Source organism: Aspergillus homomorphus (assembly GCF_003184865.1).
Source record: "Aspergillus homomorphus CBS 101889 unplaced genomic scaffold BO97scaffold_19, whole genome shotgun sequence".
Classification (NCBI taxonomy): domain Eukaryota; kingdom Fungi; phylum Ascomycota; class Eurotiomycetes; order Eurotiales; family Aspergillaceae; genus Aspergillus; species Aspergillus homomorphus.
Genome location: NW_020291905.1, coordinates 82,334 through 98,624, shown reverse-complemented (window position 1 = coordinate 98,624; position 16,291 = coordinate 82,334). Strand labels below are relative to the sequence as shown.

At 55.2% G+C, this 16,291-nt stretch overlaps 6 protein-coding genes across 6 annotated transcripts; 2 read left to right on the top strand and 4 right to left on the bottom strand.

The window, feature by feature from the left end:
• The first annotated feature begins 224 nt into the window (after positions 1–224).
• On the top strand, positions 225–2,313 carry BO97DRAFT_452325 (putative alpha-L-rhamnosidase A). The gene is made up of 2 exons (XM_025699025.1): positions 225–1,351; positions 1,408–2,313. Exons 1-2 carry the CDS (start codon positions 242–244, stop codon positions 2,278–2,280), a joined length of 1,983 nt encoding a protein of 660 aa, XP_025551133.1. The 5' UTR covers positions 225–241; the 3' UTR covers positions 2,281–2,313.
• A 360-nt stretch (positions 2,314–2,673) lies between these two features.
• BO97DRAFT_390864 (putative glycosyl hydrolase) lies at positions 2,674–5,458 on the top strand (the record flags this gene model as incomplete). The annotated part of the gene is made up of 2 exons (XM_025693791.1): positions 2,674–3,918; positions 3,968–5,458. 2 exons carry the CDS (start codon positions 2,674–2,676, stop codon positions 5,456–5,458), a joined length of 2,736 nt encoding a protein of 911 aa, XP_025551132.1.
• Positions 5,459–6,097: 639 nt separating this feature from the next.
• On the bottom strand, positions 6,098–8,022 carry BO97DRAFT_345872 (arylsulfatase; the record flags this gene model as incomplete). The annotated part of the gene is made up of 2 exons (XM_025691785.1): positions 6,098–7,799; positions 7,865–8,022. 2 exons carry the CDS (start codon positions 8,020–8,022, stop codon positions 6,098–6,100), a joined length of 1,860 nt encoding a protein of 619 aa, XP_025551131.1.
• A 589-nt stretch (positions 8,023–8,611) lies between these two features.
• Positions 8,612–11,233, bottom strand: BO97DRAFT_390859 (transient receptor potential ion channel family protein). The gene is made up of 2 exons (XM_025693790.1): positions 10,577–11,233; positions 8,612–10,511 (listed from the first exon to the last, which is right to left on the bottom strand). The coding sequence occupies exons 1-2, from the start codon at positions 10,947–10,949 to the stop codon at positions 8,770–8,772; spliced, it is 2,115 nt and encodes a 704-aa protein (XP_025551130.1). The 5' UTR covers positions 10,950–11,233; the 3' UTR covers positions 8,612–8,769.
• A 434-nt stretch (positions 11,234–11,667) lies between these two features.
• On the bottom strand, positions 11,668–13,811 carry BO97DRAFT_369263 (argininosuccinate synthase). The gene is made up of 12 exons (XM_025692735.1): positions 13,648–13,811; positions 13,520–13,558; positions 13,310–13,465; positions 12,965–13,257; positions 12,882–12,900; positions 12,793–12,825; positions 12,468–12,734; positions 12,369–12,413; positions 12,234–12,315; positions 12,115–12,169; positions 11,891–12,057; positions 11,668–11,825 (listed from the first exon to the last, which is right to left on the bottom strand). The coding sequence occupies exons 1-12, from the start codon at positions 13,685–13,687 to the stop codon at positions 11,768–11,770; spliced, it is 1,254 nt and encodes a 417-aa protein (XP_025551129.1). The 5' UTR covers positions 13,688–13,811; the 3' UTR covers positions 11,668–11,767.
• Positions 13,812–14,234: 423 nt separating this feature from the next.
• Positions 14,235–16,064, bottom strand: BO97DRAFT_390855 (argininosuccinate lyase ARG4). Its single transcript, XM_025693789.1, has 3 exons — positions 15,879–16,064; positions 14,980–15,810; positions 14,235–14,913 (listed from the first exon to the last, which is right to left on the bottom strand). The coding sequence occupies exons 1-3, from the start codon at positions 15,931–15,933 to the stop codon at positions 14,405–14,407; spliced, it is 1,395 nt and encodes a 464-aa protein (XP_025551128.1). The 5' UTR covers positions 15,934–16,064; the 3' UTR covers positions 14,235–14,404.
• Between the last annotated feature and the right edge of the window lie 227 nt (positions 16,065–16,291).

Genomic DNA, 16,291 nt, shown 5'->3' with positions numbered 1-16,291 from the left:
TTGCATGGTCCACTTCTTGCCAGGGTTTAGAGATTGAGAAGATGCTGTCGTGCCGTCCTCGGTTGGAGATTCGACCGAGTAAGCTTGTACTCGGTAATCGATTGCCCGACAATGAGTCTCCAGGTCTACTCTGATGTCAGAACAAGCTCGCACATGGAAGGCTTATATAGTCACCAAGCTTGCTCGGAAGAAAGAAGACATCCAGTGGCTCCATGAAGTCTTGAACAATACCTAAACCAGCATGTTATGGTCATCGTGGATCTTGACACAAGCCCTGTTAGCCACTGCTTCCTACGCCGTGCCTTTTGAAGAATATATCCTCGCCCCGCACTCAAGGACCTTGGCTCCTTCCTCGGTTTACCAGGTCAATGGTACGGTTGACAATGCTGATGCTCTGACCACCTTTTCGACGGAGCAAACTACTCTCCATGGTAGGTCGTCCGTGACTTACGACTTTGGCCGCAACATCGCCGGTATCGTCTCTCTGGATGTCACTGCGGTACCTTCGCAGGCAGCCCTGGTTGGGGTTACCTTTACGGAGTCAAGTCTATGGATCAGCAGCGAGGCGTGCGATGCTACCAGCGATGCCGGTCTTGACTCGCCTCTATGGTTCTCTGTAGGCGACGGGCCGGGGACATATACTGCAGAAAAGAAACATCTTCGTGGTGCATTTCGATATATCACCCTGGTCAACAACTCTACCGACACCGTATCCCTCAACAGCCTGAGCATCAACTACACCGCTGCTCCTGCTCAGGACCTTCGAGGCTACAAAGGCTACTTCCACAGCAACGATGAGCTTATCAATCGGATCTGGTACGCGGGTGCATATACCTTGCAGATCTGCACCATTGATCCCACCACCGGAGACTCCCTAGTCTGGCTGAGCGAAATCACCTCAGCGGACAACATCACTCTCCCTCAGACTGACTCATGGTGGAACAATTACACAATCACAAATGGCAGTAGCACACTTGTGGATGGAGCCAAGCGCGACCGGCTAGTCTGGCCGGGAGATATGTCCATCGCTATTGAGAGCGCGGCTGTTAGCACCGCAGATCTTGAAAGTGTGCGCACGGCCTTGGAGTCTCTATTCGTGCTCCAAAAGGCCGACGGTCGACTCCCCTATGCGGGAAGGCCATTTTCCGATCTAGTGAGCTTTACATACCATCTTCACAGTCTGGTCGGTGCAGCGTCCTATTATCAGTACACCGGAGACAGGAGTTGGATCACGCGTTACTGGGGACAATACAAAAAGGGCCTGCAATGGGCATTGTCCAGTCTGGATAATACCGGTCTCGCTAATATCACAGCCAAGTCAGACTGGCTACGATTTGGCATGGGAGGACATGTAGGTCCCCTTAGTCGATAGAGACATGATGATAGCGCGTCGCTAACGGTTTACAGAATATCGAGGCTAATGCAATCCTTTATTACGTCCTTAATGACGCCATCTCTCTGGCCAGCTCCCTCAATGATCGTTCCAGCGTGGGTAACTGGAGCTCAATCGCTTCAGGAATCAAAGTCGCTGCCAACGCCCGTCTGTGGGATTCACAAAACAGCCTTTACAAGGACAATGAGACTACCACCCTTCACCCTCAGGATGGCAATGCTTGGGCCATCAAAGCAAATCTCACTCTGTCTTCCAAGCAATCTGACGAAATCTCTTCTGCTCTGGCTGCACGCTGGGGACCGTATGGAGCGCCCGCACCCGAGGCTGGAGCAACTGTGTCTCCTTTCATCGGTGGGTTCGAGCTGCAGGCACATTATCTGGCCAACCAGCCAGATCGCGCATTGGATCTTTTGCGCCTTCAATGGGGATTCATGCTTGATGACCCTCGAATGACAAATTCCACCTTCATCGAGGGATACTCCACGGATGGATCATTGGCTTATGCGCCGTATCGAAACACGCCTCGGGTGTCCCATGCTCACGGATGGTCGACGGGTCCCACCTCTGCCCTCACATATTACACAGCTGGGTTGCGTCTAACTGGGCCCGCTGGCTCGACCTGGCTGTTCAAGCCTCAACCCGGTAGCCTCACTCAGGTCGAAGCAGGATTTGAGACACGCTTGGGACTATTCGCCACTCGGTTCCAGAAGTCCGCTGGTGGAGGCTTCGAGCAGTTGACATTTACTGCGCCCAATGGCACTTCGGGGTCTGTGGAAATTGACGGTTCAACTGGAAGATTGGTATCCAGCCGCGGGCAAGCCGTGCGATTGGTCAATGGCAAAGCAAGAGGTCTGCAAGGGGGAACTTGGACCCTCGAGGGATTCTAGATCAGTCTTGTCCGGTCGAAGATATGAAACACGCGCTTGTCTTTCAGTAAAGGTGTGTGATATCGTCTATTCATATCCCAGCTCGCAGCATTCGGCGTCACAGTAGCATCATCCTTGACAACAGTTCATGTGCGTATCTTCTCTGTAACACGATGTTTGCCTGAATATGACAGCACGATGAGATACATGTGACTCAGAGCTATTCTTCTTGCCTCATTTTGATATCAGCTTTCTCTCTGTACAACCGACGTCATCGCCGGTGCTTACCAACGGAACATTTGAGTCACGGCATCTCAGGTAGTTCGGAGTTTTCGCTTCTTCTTCTCATCCCAATCAACTTCTTTCCGTTTCGAATCCTCCTCATCGGTACAAGCTTCAATCCCACCGACAAAGATGCATCTTCGACGTTTCTTCGGGTTATCAGCCCTTCTACCTTTGATATCGGGATTTGTTCTGTCTCCTGGTGATACGGCAACGATTCCTGGCTGGGACCTTCAGTCCTCGCTCCAAGCCAAAGACGACCCCCGGAAGCTTTCACAGCCCGATGCTAAGACCGACTCATGGCACCGTATCAGCTCACGCAGCACCGTCATGGCCGGCTTGCTTCAAGCCGGGGTCCACAATGAGACCGATCTTTTCTACTCAGACCACATGAAGGCCGTTGATCTCACCCCTTTTCAGTCCCCATGGCTGTATCGTGAAGAGTTCGGCTTGCAGTCGCCACCCAACGGCGGCCATCTCTTCCTCGTCACCCATGGCATCTCCTCCAAGGCCGATATCTTCTTCAACGGCGCGCAAGTAGCGTCGAGCGAGTTCCAACAGGGATGCTTTGGGGGTCACCAGTATGATATCACGTCACACGTCCGATCAGGGAAAAACGCTCTTCTTGTTCAGGCCTACCCGACCAACTACCTCGCCGATTTTGGTCAAGGCTTCGCAGACTGGAACCCTTATCCGCCAGATAACGGTACGGGGGTCTGGCGCGACATCGAGCTGAAACAGACAGGGCCTATTTCTCTGTCCCCGGTCCGGATCCTCACCGACTTTAAGGGCACGCCCAGTGATCAAGTGACGGTGACGGTCATCGCAGATGTCACCAACCAGAACAATATACCCATCCAGGGGTCCGTCAAGGGTCTCGTCGAGGCAGAAGATGGGACGCAGCGGTTCCCATTTGAAACGAATGTACGCCTTAACCCCAATGAGAACACCACCGTCTCTATTCCCGTGTCGATCAAAACCCCCCAGATCTGGTGGCCAGCTGCCTGGGGTCGTCAGCCCCTCTACGCCGTCCAGCTCAACGTGACCACGCCTCAAGGAACAATCTCTGACCGTACGCCACGCACAACCTTCGGCATCCGCCACGTCGCCTCCCAGCTCAGCGCCGATAAAGACGTCTCCTTCAGCATCAACGGCCTTCCGTTCCTGGTACGCGGCGCAGGCTACGCCCCTGACCTCTTCCTGCGGTTCAACGTGAGCCGCATCCGCACCATCTTCCGCTACGTGCTCGACATGGGCCTCAACACGATCCGGCTGGAAGGCAAGCTCGAGCAACCGGAGTTCTACGAGATGGCGGACCGAATGGGGATCATGATTCTAGCAGGGTGGGAATGTTGCGATAAATGGGAGGGATGGGACGTGCGTACCTCTTAAACCACTGCTGACTTCCTCGCTAACAACCTAGCAGTACAACCCCGACGGCAAAGGCATCAAATGGGACCCGACAGACTACACAGTCGCCTTCCACCAGATGTACCACGAATCCACTTACCTCCAACCACACCCCTCGCTCCTCGGCTTCCTCCTAGGATCAGACTACTGGCCCAACGACGCCGCGGCAGCAAGCTACCTAGACGCGCTCACACTCACCAACTGGAGCAACCCGATCATCTCCTCAGCCTCGACCCGTGGCCACCCCTCCACCCTCCCACCATCCGGCATGAAAATGCTCGGTCCCTACGACTGGGTCCCACCAAACTACTGGACGCCAGACCCAACGCCACAAGGCGTCGAAACTGGGACGGCGTACGGGTTCGGGTCTGAGCAGGGGCCAGGCGTAGGGACACCGGGCCTGAGCTCGCTCTCGCAGTTCCTCTCACCAGGGGACCTTCAAACGCTCTGGCACCAGCCGCGAGCAGGACACTACCACATGTCGACGGGCGACTCAGAATTCTATACGCGCGCGCTGTACAACACGGCGCTCTTCCAGCGCTACGGCCACCCGACCTCGCTGGAGGACTACCTCCAAAAAGCCCAGCTAATAGACTACGAAGCCACCCGGGCTGAATTCGACGGCTTCGCCCTCAACCAGAACAATAACGCAACCCGCCCCGCCACGGGCGTAATCTACTGGATGCTCAACTCCGCCTGGCCAAGCCTGCACTGGCAGCTCTTCGACTTCTACCTCCGCCCAGCCGGCGCCTACTTCGGCGTAAAAGCCAGCACCGCCGGTGGTGCCACCGAGCACCTCGCCTACGATTACACAAGCCGCGAGGTAAGCATGATCAACCACGCCATCGTCGCCCGTTCAACCCCACGCACCGTGGAAATAGAACTCATCGCCGCGGCAGACGGCCGCACGCTCTCAAAACAAACGGTCAACGTACCGCCCACGGACCCAGGCACCTCGGTGTCAGTCGCACATCTACCAGACGACGCAGTCGCCGCACTAGGCGACAACGGCGTAGGCTTCCTGCGCCTTATCCTCCGCGACTCCACCCCAACACAGCAGAACACCCGGCTAAGCCGCACAGTCTACTGGCTCTCACGACACAACGACGAGCTAGATTGGAGCCGCGCGAACTGGTACACCACCCCGGTAACCAAATACGCAAACTTCAAGGGCCTGAGTGCGTTGAAGACTGCAGCTGTCACGGGTAAGGTTAGCAAGGTGCCACACCCCGCCGCGGAGGAGGAGGAGGATAGCGCCCAGGCGACGACGCTGCTGGAGATCTCGCTGGAGAATCAAGCGGACGTGCCTGCGTTCTTTCTGCATGTGACTGTCGTTGGGCCGGACGGTGCGGAGATCGCGCCCGTGTACTGGTCGGAGAACTTCGTCACGCTTTTCCCGCGGGAGAGGCTTGCGTTGATGGTGAGGGTTCCGCGGAGGGAGAGGGACGGGTGGGCGGTTGTTGTTGATGGGGTCAATGTTGAGAGGAGGGTGGTTGGGCGGGGGTGAAGTGAAGGGATTCTTCGGGGTGTGGGTGATTTACTGTATTTTGCTGGTTGCTTTCATCTGGGCATAGCTTTGTTTTATATGGTTGATTTGAACTGAACTTCTAAGGTTGCTTGCTTTACTGTTTATCTGTGCTTAGCTTTGGTTTTAGTCCTATATGTGGTGTAATTCAGCTGAAGTCGTGGCATCGTTTGCTTTGTGATTGGTGTTGGTATCTAGGGTATGGCGATGAGTCCTGGCGCATACTGCGCAAAACTGCATGGCTAGAAATTGTTCATTTTCAATCAAGGAAACAGTTCACTTGATCATATCTAGGATATCCTCTTTGAATGACTGCCTAATTAGGTTGATAACGTTCTTATTACGTTCAGTAACAACAGACTGACTTCTAAAGATATATACTACCCGGACTTGGCATAAATAGTCCGTCTCTTCAAAATTGTCTCTTGCAAGCATATCATAGCCCTATCCACATGCACCTTCGGAGCAATTACTCGACTATCTACAGGATAAAGCAGACTGCTCGGTTATCTGCAACAGGATTGACCTGCAATTCAAACCACAACCCAGCTAGCTCTCAATGCGCAATCGACGAAAACTGACCAACGATCAGATTCCATCCTCGAAGCTAAACGCCTCAAACTAAAACTGCTGCACAACCCTCTGAAACCGAGGAGGCTTCCTCATAAACTTCTCCGGGGCATCCCTAGCGCCCTTCTTCCAATAATCAAACTCCATCCAAGCATTCTCGGGCATCTGCGCCTCAGTCGCCTCCAGGAACTCGCCCAGATCGGGGTGGAGCGGGATGACGCCGGTCTCGAGGACGTACTGATCCCAGAGCTTGAGCAGCTGCTTCAAGCGATCGGGGTACTTCTCCGCGAGGTCGTGGACCTCGCCGGGGTCGTCCACCAGGTTATACAGCTGCCATCGCTCGGGGCCTTTCGGCTTGGGGATATAGACGATCTTCCAGTCGCCGAAGCGCAAAGCCGCCCGGCCGCACGTCTCCCATCCCTGGATGAATTCTTGCTCGTGGATGCGGGCACTCTCGCCCTTCGCCCAGGGGTAGAAGGATTTCCCGCGCATCGGGACGACCTCGCGACCCCTGTAACGCGGTGCGGGATGCTGCACGTCTGCCATCTCGAGGATCGAGGGCGCCAGGTCCATGACCGTGGCGAATTGGTCCGTGATACTCCCGTGCTGGACAGGCACGGAGGCAGGGAACCGCGCCAGGAACGGCACGTGCACGCCGCCCTCGGTCGTGTAGGCCTTGTAGAGTCGCGAGGGGGCGGTGGCGGCCTGCGCCCACCGGGGACCGTACCAGATGAATGAGTTGTAGTTGCCCAGGTTCTCCAGCGAGTTGTCGTAGTACTCCTGCAGGTGCGGCATGACGCCGCTCTGCACCATCGGGTACGCCTCGTAGGCAGCGCCCTCGGCGCCATTGTCCGACATGAAGCACACGAACGTGTTATCCAGCTCGCCGATCGTCTCCAGGTAGTCCACTACCTTGCCGACGTTGGCGTCGATGCACTCCACCATCCCGGCGAACACCTCCATCGCGCGACACGAGAGCGCCTTCTCCTCCGCGCTGAACTCCTCCCACGGCTTGGCCTCGTCGTCGTCAGCCACGACAGGATGCGCCTCCACGTCCGCGCGCACCATCCCCAGCGCTTTGAGCCGTTCCAGCCGTTTCTGCCTTAGCGCCTCCGGACCCTCGTCGTAAACTCCACGGTAATGCTCGATGTACTCCCTCGGAGCCTGCAGCGGCCAATGCGGCGCAGTGAAAGGCAGGTAGGCGAAGAACGGGCGTCGCTGTCCCTCCCCCTGTCCCTCCTTCTCACCTTCATCATCATCACCCCGCTCATACCACTCCCGCAGATACCGGCACATGCGGTCCCCGTACCCATCCGACGAATACCAGCCGTCCGGCAACCGCCGCACATATTGATCATCCTCCATATGCAGCGCGATATAGCTCGCCTCCAAGAAGGTGGGCGTCTCATCCCCGCCCGCAAGCTGAGGCTCAAAGGCGTAATGGTTCGAGCAAGCAGGGAGGTGGGCCAGCGAGCGCTCGAAGCCGCGGTTACACGGCGCGTGGTCCGGCGTCAGCCCCAGGTGCCATTTGCCCGCCATGAGCGTGTGGTACCCGGCGTCGCGAAGGAGTTCGGGGAGCGCTACCACCCGCTCGTTGAGGTAGCCCTCGTAGCCGGGCATGCCGCGTTGCGGGGCGGTGGACATTTGTGACCCCTTGGGCGCGTTCTGGCCTGTGATGTTCGTCCATTCGATGAGATTGCCTAGTCCTGCGATGTGGTGGTCTGTTCCTGTCATGATCATGGCGCGTGTGGGGCTGCATTGTATCGGTCTGTGAGTGTTCTGACCAGGGGACTGGTGGTGGGGGGAAGGGTGGCGTACGAGCATGCGGCTGCTGCATGGAAATCAGTGAATCGCACTCCTTCCTTCGCTAGGCGATCCAGATTCGGCGTCTGGATCTCGCCGCCGTAGCAGCCGATGTCTGAGTAGCCCAGATCATCGGCTACGATGACGAGGAAGTTGGGTCGTTTGGGGGGCATGTCGTGCTGGGATTTGTATACTAGGGAGTACTTCTGTTGTTGTTGTCGACCTTGTATACGAAGGAAGTACTTCTGTTGTTGTGCTTTGATTTGTATGTAAGGGCGTACTCTGTTCGCACGGAACAAGGCCGGTAATGCACAATAAGTCAAAGAGAATACATCCAGTCATGATAAGCAGAGGTGACAGCGGGCTTCGATTTAAAGACGGTCACCTTCATCCCCGCACTGTCACATTGTAACGATGTATAGACCGGGCTGCGTCGTCTATCGGGAGTCGGCTGACGAGCAGTAGATCGGCGGGGATTGCGTCTTGCTTGGTCGACGGTGGCCAATCGCTGGTCGTTCGAAGAACCCCGCTTCTGTCGCTTTTTCGGCTATCGGCTATTTTACTGTATGGGGTATGAAGATTACCTAGTAATGTTGAATGTGGTCTGGTTGAGAGGAGATGAAGTGAACAGTTAGGGAGAATTGTGAGGGGGAAGAGGGGAGGGAAGGAGGGGAAGATGGTTGGGAGCCGTGGGCAAGGCTTCTACCGCTACACTATGACAATCAATGCGACAATGCAAGAGCACTGCCTAGAAAAGATGATGGAAACAGACTTTTCTTAATCAAAAGCTCAACAAGTAAAAACCTCAGCAAGATCCCAGTGAAAATAGCAAACCGTACGCCTATCCATCCCATATGATCCACCAGCTAATCATTAAATGAACAACGTCGTGAAACAAATCGTAAGAGAAGAAATCACACTCATGCAATTAGATGCTTGGCTTGCGTAGAGGTAGCATCCCCATCTGCAGTTTGCGACACGGCAGCCTGCTGCTCAGTATGACCCACAGGACTCGGGCCCCTTGCGCTGCCGGGGATGAGCGACGAACGCGCGGTCGGGGAAGCGGAGCTGCGATGGCTGGGAATGCTGTCGCGGCTCCCTGGCGCACCAGCCCCGAGTCCGGTGGCACTGGACGCATTCCCCTCGCCAGCCATGTAGAATCGTTTCATCGGGCTCTCACCCCGGGCAGTGGAACCCAATGCATCCAACTCTGTCATCCCAAGCTGACTCTGTGACTTGATGAACGAGCCGCGGTCGTCTCGCATCGGTTGGTATCGCAGGTCGGGGTTCTTCGAGAAAATGGCAAAGGTCGAGGTGACGAGGACGAGCACGAGAAGAACCAGCACGAATGCAGCGTTGTACACGAAGAAGATCACGCCCATGACTCCGGTCACAATGCCCGGCTGGTCGAAGACCTGCGAAAAGAACAGGAGGAAGATCGCGTTCACGAAGTTAATTGCACCGATCGTGATGTTATACCCGTTCGTCTTCCGGTCCATCCAGGGCCGGAGGATACTGGTTGCGATCAGCATCGAGGTCTCGATGATGACCAGAGCGACCGTTTGCACAATCGGCGCTGGCTGGCTCAGACCGATGAACATTGCTTTGACCATAATATAGGTGATGGCCGGGACCAGGAAGTAATAGGCCGTGGCGCGGTACTGGACATAGAGGAATCCCAGCTTGTTCAGGCATGCCTCATCGGAGAAGAGGATATACGCGGGGTTGCGATGCAGACCTACCGAGTTGCGCGCAATGACAATGACCTTGAAGGCAGCCCAGCCCAAGGCCCCGACCATAGAAAGCAACATCACCACAGCCAGCAGGACCTCCGCCGCCGAATCATGCTGGGTAAACTCCCACAGACAAAGAACGCACATCTGCGGGAACCCGATCTGGACCATGCGGTATAGGATGCCCTTGGAGACATGAAGGTCGGCGAACTTATCGCGCTTGATCTTCCCGTATCGCGCCAGTAGCTTGGAGGCCGCTTTCAGGGCGCCGACAATCAGCATCACGACGGCGACGAAGAAGACAAAGAAGATCAACCCCGTCAGAAAGATGTTGGTCGCTTCGATCCCGGCCGTGAAGCCCACACGCTTGATCCCGCGCACGATGGTGGTGCCGGTCTTCGCCGTCGCGGACTGAGCGTCGGCCCTCTTGAAGAGGCCGACAACTGCGCCTTCAAGTGATCGTTTCCTGCGCTTCATGACCTCGACGGACGTCGTCGACAGCTCCGAGAGCACCGTACCAGGGGTCCCGCCCGTGGCTCGCTGGTACCAGGTGCAGATCGTCTCCAGGAAGGCAACGCGAATGATACCCATGCTCCACTGGAAATTCTGCGTCCAGGCGGTGACGATGGGCGGCATGTGGACCGAGCTCATCCCGAACATAGCCTGCGCCTGCATGAAGCCGAAGAAGGCCAACACGTTGGCTGCGACGTGGGCGGCGGTGTTGGAGTTGCCCAGACTGGCCGTGACCGCCGATGCGATGAGCCCGACGCCCGAGATGACGGCGGTGGCCCAGCCCACGCCTTTCTGATAGACCGTCTTCCCATTTGAAAGGGTCGCTTCGATACAGGCGATACTCGTCCCGCCGGCGTCGGTGGAGTTGATGTAGACGCGCACAGAGGCATCTAGATCCGGGACCGTGTATGCGATTCCTATTCAAGTGTCAGCGCGCACGCCAAGCGACTGATGATCAGGATCGCTGTCGCGGGGGACCCACCTGGAATTCGCTTGACGACGTCGTCCGGGATGACGATGTTGGCGATAGGGACGTTGATATTCCCCGCATTCATCGGGCACAGACCGGGGACGTTCATCGTGCACGGATTGAGGGTCTCGGTGGTCACCTCATAGCCATAGACATAAATGATGACATCGGCTGTAACATATCCGGAGATGGCGGCCACACCATCGAAGCTGAGGGCCAGGGACTGGTTGTTAGGGGTGAAGCGGACGCTGAAATACGTGGCTGTGAAGTTCGGGCTGTTTTGGCAGAGACTCAGCGCATTGGATTCAATCAGGCGGGTGGCCGAAACGAATGATGCGGCCGTGCAGGCGATCAGAACGCTAAGCAAACGTGATGACCACCACATTGTTGGAGTGGCTCATCGATAAGGGGTTTCTGGATTTGGGGTGGAAAAGGGGAGGGGCGAGGGAGATCAGGTTAAAGGAGTGAACAAAAGAGAAAGAGAGTGAGTGAGAGAGATGTGAGACCCTGATTGATGATCTTGCAATCAATAAAGGCCGCCTGGAGCGAAGCGGTTAGCGCCTGTCGTATGTCTAATAATAGCGGGGAATAAGTAGTTTCGAGTCTAGTGATTTTAGTGACAGTTCTGGACAGATGACACTGGCGGCAGTAGAAGGCGAATGGTTCTCGGTCACATTATTGCTATTACACAACACCCGGGTGGGCATGACAAGTAACATCTCATCACCATTCTGACTAGTCTTTGTTCCGGCACGGTGTAATATTGCAGCTGATTATATCGTCATCTCGGAGTGTCAGGGAACAGTGGGTGACCAGCGTGGCAATAACGGATGATTGGATTGTCTACGCAGCAGAGGAGTCCATCGATAGTCCATTTGATCCAGGAACCTCGCCAATCAATCTCCATTAACACCGACTGTTCCTGTCAGTGTCAGGCGTTGTTGAGGAGTTCCAGTGGAATCGCCGATCCTGAAGCAGTCCCGGACTCACGTGACTGTTCTGGGCCACGGGTGGGTCACGTGGGGCCCCCCGCCAGCGCTTGACTAACTACATTAGGAATTTCCTCGGAGAAGCCATCTCCTGCCCGGGAGGCACAACAAACGCTAAGGTATTCGAATTTGGTCTAGAACGTGCTTGGTATTACTTTTATATCCTTTTGGATGTTCCATGATATCCCTCCAATCGTGCAAACATGACAGCTGCCTAAGCACGGCTCAGGCTCTCCCCCTCCTCGGCCTTCTGGAGACCGTACTTCTTCAACCTAATTATCGAGACATATTAGCGCGACTATTGCGAGTCAGATAGATTGAGCAAGGACAAGCATACCGGATAGACTGAATAGCGACGAAGCCGGTGGTGTCAGTGGGCTCGAAGTCCTCCAGGGAGTCCATGGAAGCCTCCTCAGCCGAGTAGAGCTTCTCGGTGCTGCTGGAGCGACCAAGGATGTAGACGTGGCCCTTGTAAAGGCGGACGCGGACCTCACCGTTCACGCGCTGTGGCCATAGTTAGAACCGACAACACTAGTCATATTTTGACAAGAGATCACTCACCTTCTGGCTGAACTTGATGCTGTTCTCAATGAATTCACGCTCGGCACTGAAGTAGCTATAAGACAATTAGCATCATTTCCAAACTCGTACCAGCACCGGTAGGATTTCGAAATACTTACTAGCCGTTGTAGAGCTGAATAGACCAGTTGTGGGTGACAAACTGGTCCCGGAGAGCGCGGACCTGACCGTCCATGACAAGACCTTTGGAATGATCAGCGAGATTCGGTCCGACGGAGCAACTGGCATTGGCTTACCCTCAAGGTCAAGGTGAGCATCGCGCAGGATGGTCATAGCAGGAGCTGGATGGTGATGTCAGCAGAAATCCGAAGTAGGCAAAAGTGTGGGCGCCATACAGTCGTAGCAGCCACGGCTCTTGAGACCGATGAAACGGTTCTCGACAATATCGATACGGCCAATGCCGTGGGTATAGCCAATTTTGTTAAGAGCGTAGAAGAGCTCGACGGGGTCGGTGTACTCCTTGCCGGGGGCAATAAGTTTGGTGGGAACACCCTGCTCGAAGTGGATGGTGAGGTCAACGGGCTCGTTGGGGGCAGTAAGGGGGTCGGCGGTCATGGTCCACATGTCAGCGGGAGGGGTCTGGTTGGGGTCTTCCAAGATGCCTACGTGACGGATTGTTGTTAGCTGAGTCCAAAATATACCAACAGTGGTGTCACATACCAGCCTCGTAACTGCAGTGGGCAGAGTTGGAGTCTGTGTCGATCAGTTAGCATCATCTATGCGACCATGCACGATGACAAGGTACGAACCCATGGACCACGGCTTGGCCTATTTTAGGATATATTAGCGCGATGCTCGGAAATCTTGTCAAATGATACCTGGGTGGGCTCACCTTGGTGGAAGTGACGGGGATGCCAGTCTGGGCGGCGTAGTCAAGGAGATCGTTACGGCCAGCGAAACGCTTGAAGAACTTGGGATCACGCCAGGGGGCGATGATCTTGATGGAGGGCTGAATGGCGTAGAAGGCCAGCTCGAAGCGGACCTGGTCGTTACCCTTACCCGTGGCACCGTGGCTGACGAACTGGCAGCCCTCGCGCTGGGCAGCGCGCATCTGAGCACGGGCAATGACGGGGCGAGCCAAGCTGGTTCCGAGCAGGTAGCGGCCCTCGTAGATGGCATTGCACTCTGGCACGAGTTAGCATGGTTCCCGTAGCACCAGAGAAGCCAGGTATCGTACGGATAGCGGGGAAGCAGAGCTCGGTGATGAACTCGCGCTGGAGATCCTCAATGATCATCTTCTTGGCGCCAATCTTCAGGGCCTTGGCCTCGACGGCAGCCCAATCCTCCTCCTGGCCGACATTGGCGAGGAAGCAGACCACATCGTAACCCTCCTCTGATATGTATTGTTAGTCGGGAAAAAGGCCAGACGAAACCAGGTGAGCTATACCGATGAGCCAGCGCAGAATGCAGCTGGTGTCAAGACCACCTAGAAAGAGAATCAAAGGTTAGCGACAACCGCTCTTATCTCGGATCAATTGGCGCAAAATGCGGGGTTGTTGGGATGGGGAAACATACCGGAGTAGGCCAGACAGACACGGGGCTTTTCGGAGGCCATGTTGTTGGATGTGTGAGGAGTAGGAGTATGGGAGATGAAATGTAGATTGGATTTCAAGGAAGATGAAGGGAGTCTTGGAGAATGAAGCCGATTAATATAGGACCGCTAGTTCGCAATGAATCACTGACGGTCGGGGGAGGGAAAGTGTTGACTAAGATTCATTGACTCATCCCGGAGTCGGAGCTCTGGGGCCTTACGTAACTCAAACCGCAATTGTGGGCCAATGACGGGGCATAAGCGAGCATTCCCTATCTATACTCCTGCTCCAATATCTATGCCATAATTCGCCCAGATAATCGCTGATCCATGCTACAATGGGTGGTTATCGCCAACCTCCAGGGCAACGATCGCCAGTGCTGGCAACTGAAGTTGGCCACCTTATGCGGCAGTGGTAGTGTTGGCTGCATGCGCCTTGACTACGTGTCTTGTGCAGGTTGCCCATTGGGCACCCATATTTACTTCTTTAAATCCGGTTGAGCACTGTCGACAAGTACGAGTAGCTGTGCAGGCACATCATATCGTCAATTTACCGAGTTTTGTTGATGGACAAGTAGATCATCGTTCTCATTTGAAGTCAAGAGCCTCCATCATAGTCTCCAAGAACACGCTCTATGTATTGTATTAAATTAATGTAAAAGAGCCCTCATGCTATTGTTCGCCCCAAAAGAAAAAGAAGTCCCGAAATAGTGCACCAAATACCCAAATCCAGTAGATATCTTACAACAACCCCCTCAGAACGCCAGTCTGCTCCAGAACAGCCCGGCGACTAGTGCCGCCCACAGCGTCTTTCAGCTCGACAGCACGCTCGTAATCCAAGCAAGCTTGCACGTCGTCATCGAAGCGAGCATCGACGGTCTTGAGCTGCTCCAAGGACAACGTATCCATGGGAACTCGGTACTTCTCAGCCAAGGCAACAACCCGGCCAGAGATATGGTGACCCTCACGGAAAGGCACACCCTTGCGGACAAGGTAGTCTGCAATCTCGGTAGCCAGCATCTCGGGGGCAAGAGCCGCGATCATCTTCTCGGGGATGACGGTAAGCGTGGAAAGAACGCCCGTGGCGATCTGAATGCTGTCGCCGACGGTCTTGATGTGGTCGAGGAGAGGCTCGACACTCTCCTGCAGATCCTTGTTGTAGGTGGTGGGTAGACCCTTGATGGTGCACATCAAGCCCGCCATCTGGCCGAAAGCACGGCCCGACTTTCCGCGCAGAAGCTCCAGGCTGTCTGTTCATCACTGAGTCAGCATGGTCTAGAATCAGCATATTAATACCTGATAAAAAGCTAACATACCTGCGTTCTTCTTTTGAGGCATCAACGACGAACCAGTCGAGTAAGCATCCGACAAGCGAACAAATCCAAACTCCAAGCTGCTATAGATGATGAGATCCTCGGCCCAGCGAGAGATCTTCAGCATAAACGAGCTACCCCACTGCATGGTCTCCATGGCGAAGTCACGGTCGGCCACGGCATTCATCGAGTTGTACAAAAGACCATCGAAGCCCAGCTCCTTGGCCATTGCCTCACGATCGATCTGGAAAGGATTTCCGGCGAGAGCGCCGGTACCGAGGGGGCTGCGGTTGACACGCTTGGTGACTTCGCGTAGACGTTGCAGCTCGCTGGCAAAGGCGGTGGCATGCGACAGGATCCAGTGACTCCAGCGGACGGGCTGAGCCTTCTGCAGGTGCGTGTAGCCAGGCATGAGGTATTCGATCTCCGACTCGGCACGAGCAATTGAGACCTTGATGAGATCGCACAGAAATTGGTCAAGCTTGCGCAGTTCATCGCGGAGCCAAAGCCGCATGTCCGTCGCAACCTGCTCGTTCCGAGACCGACCAGTGTGCAATTTGCCGCCAATCTCCTTGCCGATGATCTCCGACAGGCGACGTTCATTGGCAGTGTGGATGTCCTCATCATTCTCCTTAACGACGAAAGAATTTGTGCTCCATTCCTCGGCGATCTGGGCGAAACCGCGCTGGATCTCGGCGAACTCGTGTTCGGACAGGATACCGGTCTTGGTGTTGGCGCGGGCAAAGGCAATGGAGCCGGCGATGTCCTGTTTCCAGAAAATGCGGTCGTATGGCAAGGATTCGTTGTACTGCACCATTAGGGGGTCGAGGCCCTCTGTGACCATAAGAAACGGGACGCGTTAGCTGCAGTGTAGGCCATTGAGATTGGAAAAGGAGACGAACGAGTGAATCGACCACCCCAGAGCATGTTCTCTGCCACAGCTTTAGGACCGCTCATGATTGTGATTGGGAAGTGTGTTTGTGAAGATGTGAGGTGTTGAGAAAGGGAAGTTGAATTGAGAGGTGAGGAGCGAAGATAATAAGGGAGACCAGTCAGGGTGGGGAAAGCTGAGTATGACTCCTTCGCTGGAATAGGCAAGTGTGAATCATCGCCCTGAGTCGGGGACTTGCGGGAGCGACATCGGGAGTGCTCAGGACTGGTCACGGGTGCCAGTGCATTCCCGCTGCCGCCAGGGCTGTTCATTGGACAAACCCAGGCTGGGGGAATCTAGGCCCGATACGGCAAGTGGCTCTCACCATAGTCACGTGGGATCGAAGGCCCTCCTTTAGGGCAGCATAGCATCACTGGATCTCAT

Excerpts from the sequence above, each read along its gene's own strand:
- BO97DRAFT_369263 (XM_025692735.1), bottom strand. The coding sequence starts at position 13,687 with ATGGCCTCCGAAAAGCCCCGTGTCTGTCTGGCCTACTCCG. Across the intron at positions 12,170-12,233 it reads ATTCAGCTCTACAACGGCTA|CTACTTCAGTGCCGAGCGTG; the intron begins GTAAGTATTTCG and ends ATTGTCTTATAG. Across the intron at positions 12,058-12,114 it reads GCATCAAGTTCAGCCAGAAG|CGCGTGAACGGTGAGGTCCG; the intron begins GTGAGTGATCTC and ends CTATGGCCACAG.
- BO97DRAFT_390855 (XM_025693789.1), bottom strand. The coding sequence starts at position 15,933 with ATGAGCGGTCCTAAAGCTGTGGCAGAGAACATGCTCTGGGGTGGTCGA. Across the intron at positions 15,811-15,878 it reads CTGGGGTGGTCGATTCACTC|AGGGCCTCGACCCCCTAATG; the intron begins GTTCGTCTCCTT and ends TTATGGTCACAG. Across the intron at positions 14,914-14,979 it reads GCCTCAAAAGAAGAACGCAG|ACAGCCTGGAGCTTCTGCGC; the intron begins GTATGTTAGCTT and ends AGTGATGAACAG.
- BO97DRAFT_390859 (XM_025693790.1), bottom strand. The coding sequence starts at position 10,949 with ATGTGGTGGTCATCACGTTTGCTTAGCGTTCTGATCGCCTGCACGGCC. Across the intron at positions 10,512-10,576 it reads CGTCGTCAAGCGAATTCCAG|GAATCGCATACACGGTCCCG; the intron begins GTGGGTCCCCCG and ends ACACTTGAATAG.
- BO97DRAFT_452325 (XM_025699025.1), top strand. The coding sequence starts at position 242 with ATGTTATGGTCATCGTGGATCTTGACACAAGCCCTGTTAGCCACTGCT. Across the intron at positions 1,352-1,407 it reads GATTTGGCATGGGAGGACAT|AATATCGAGGCTAATGCAAT; the intron begins GTAGGTCCCCTT and ends AACGGTTTACAG.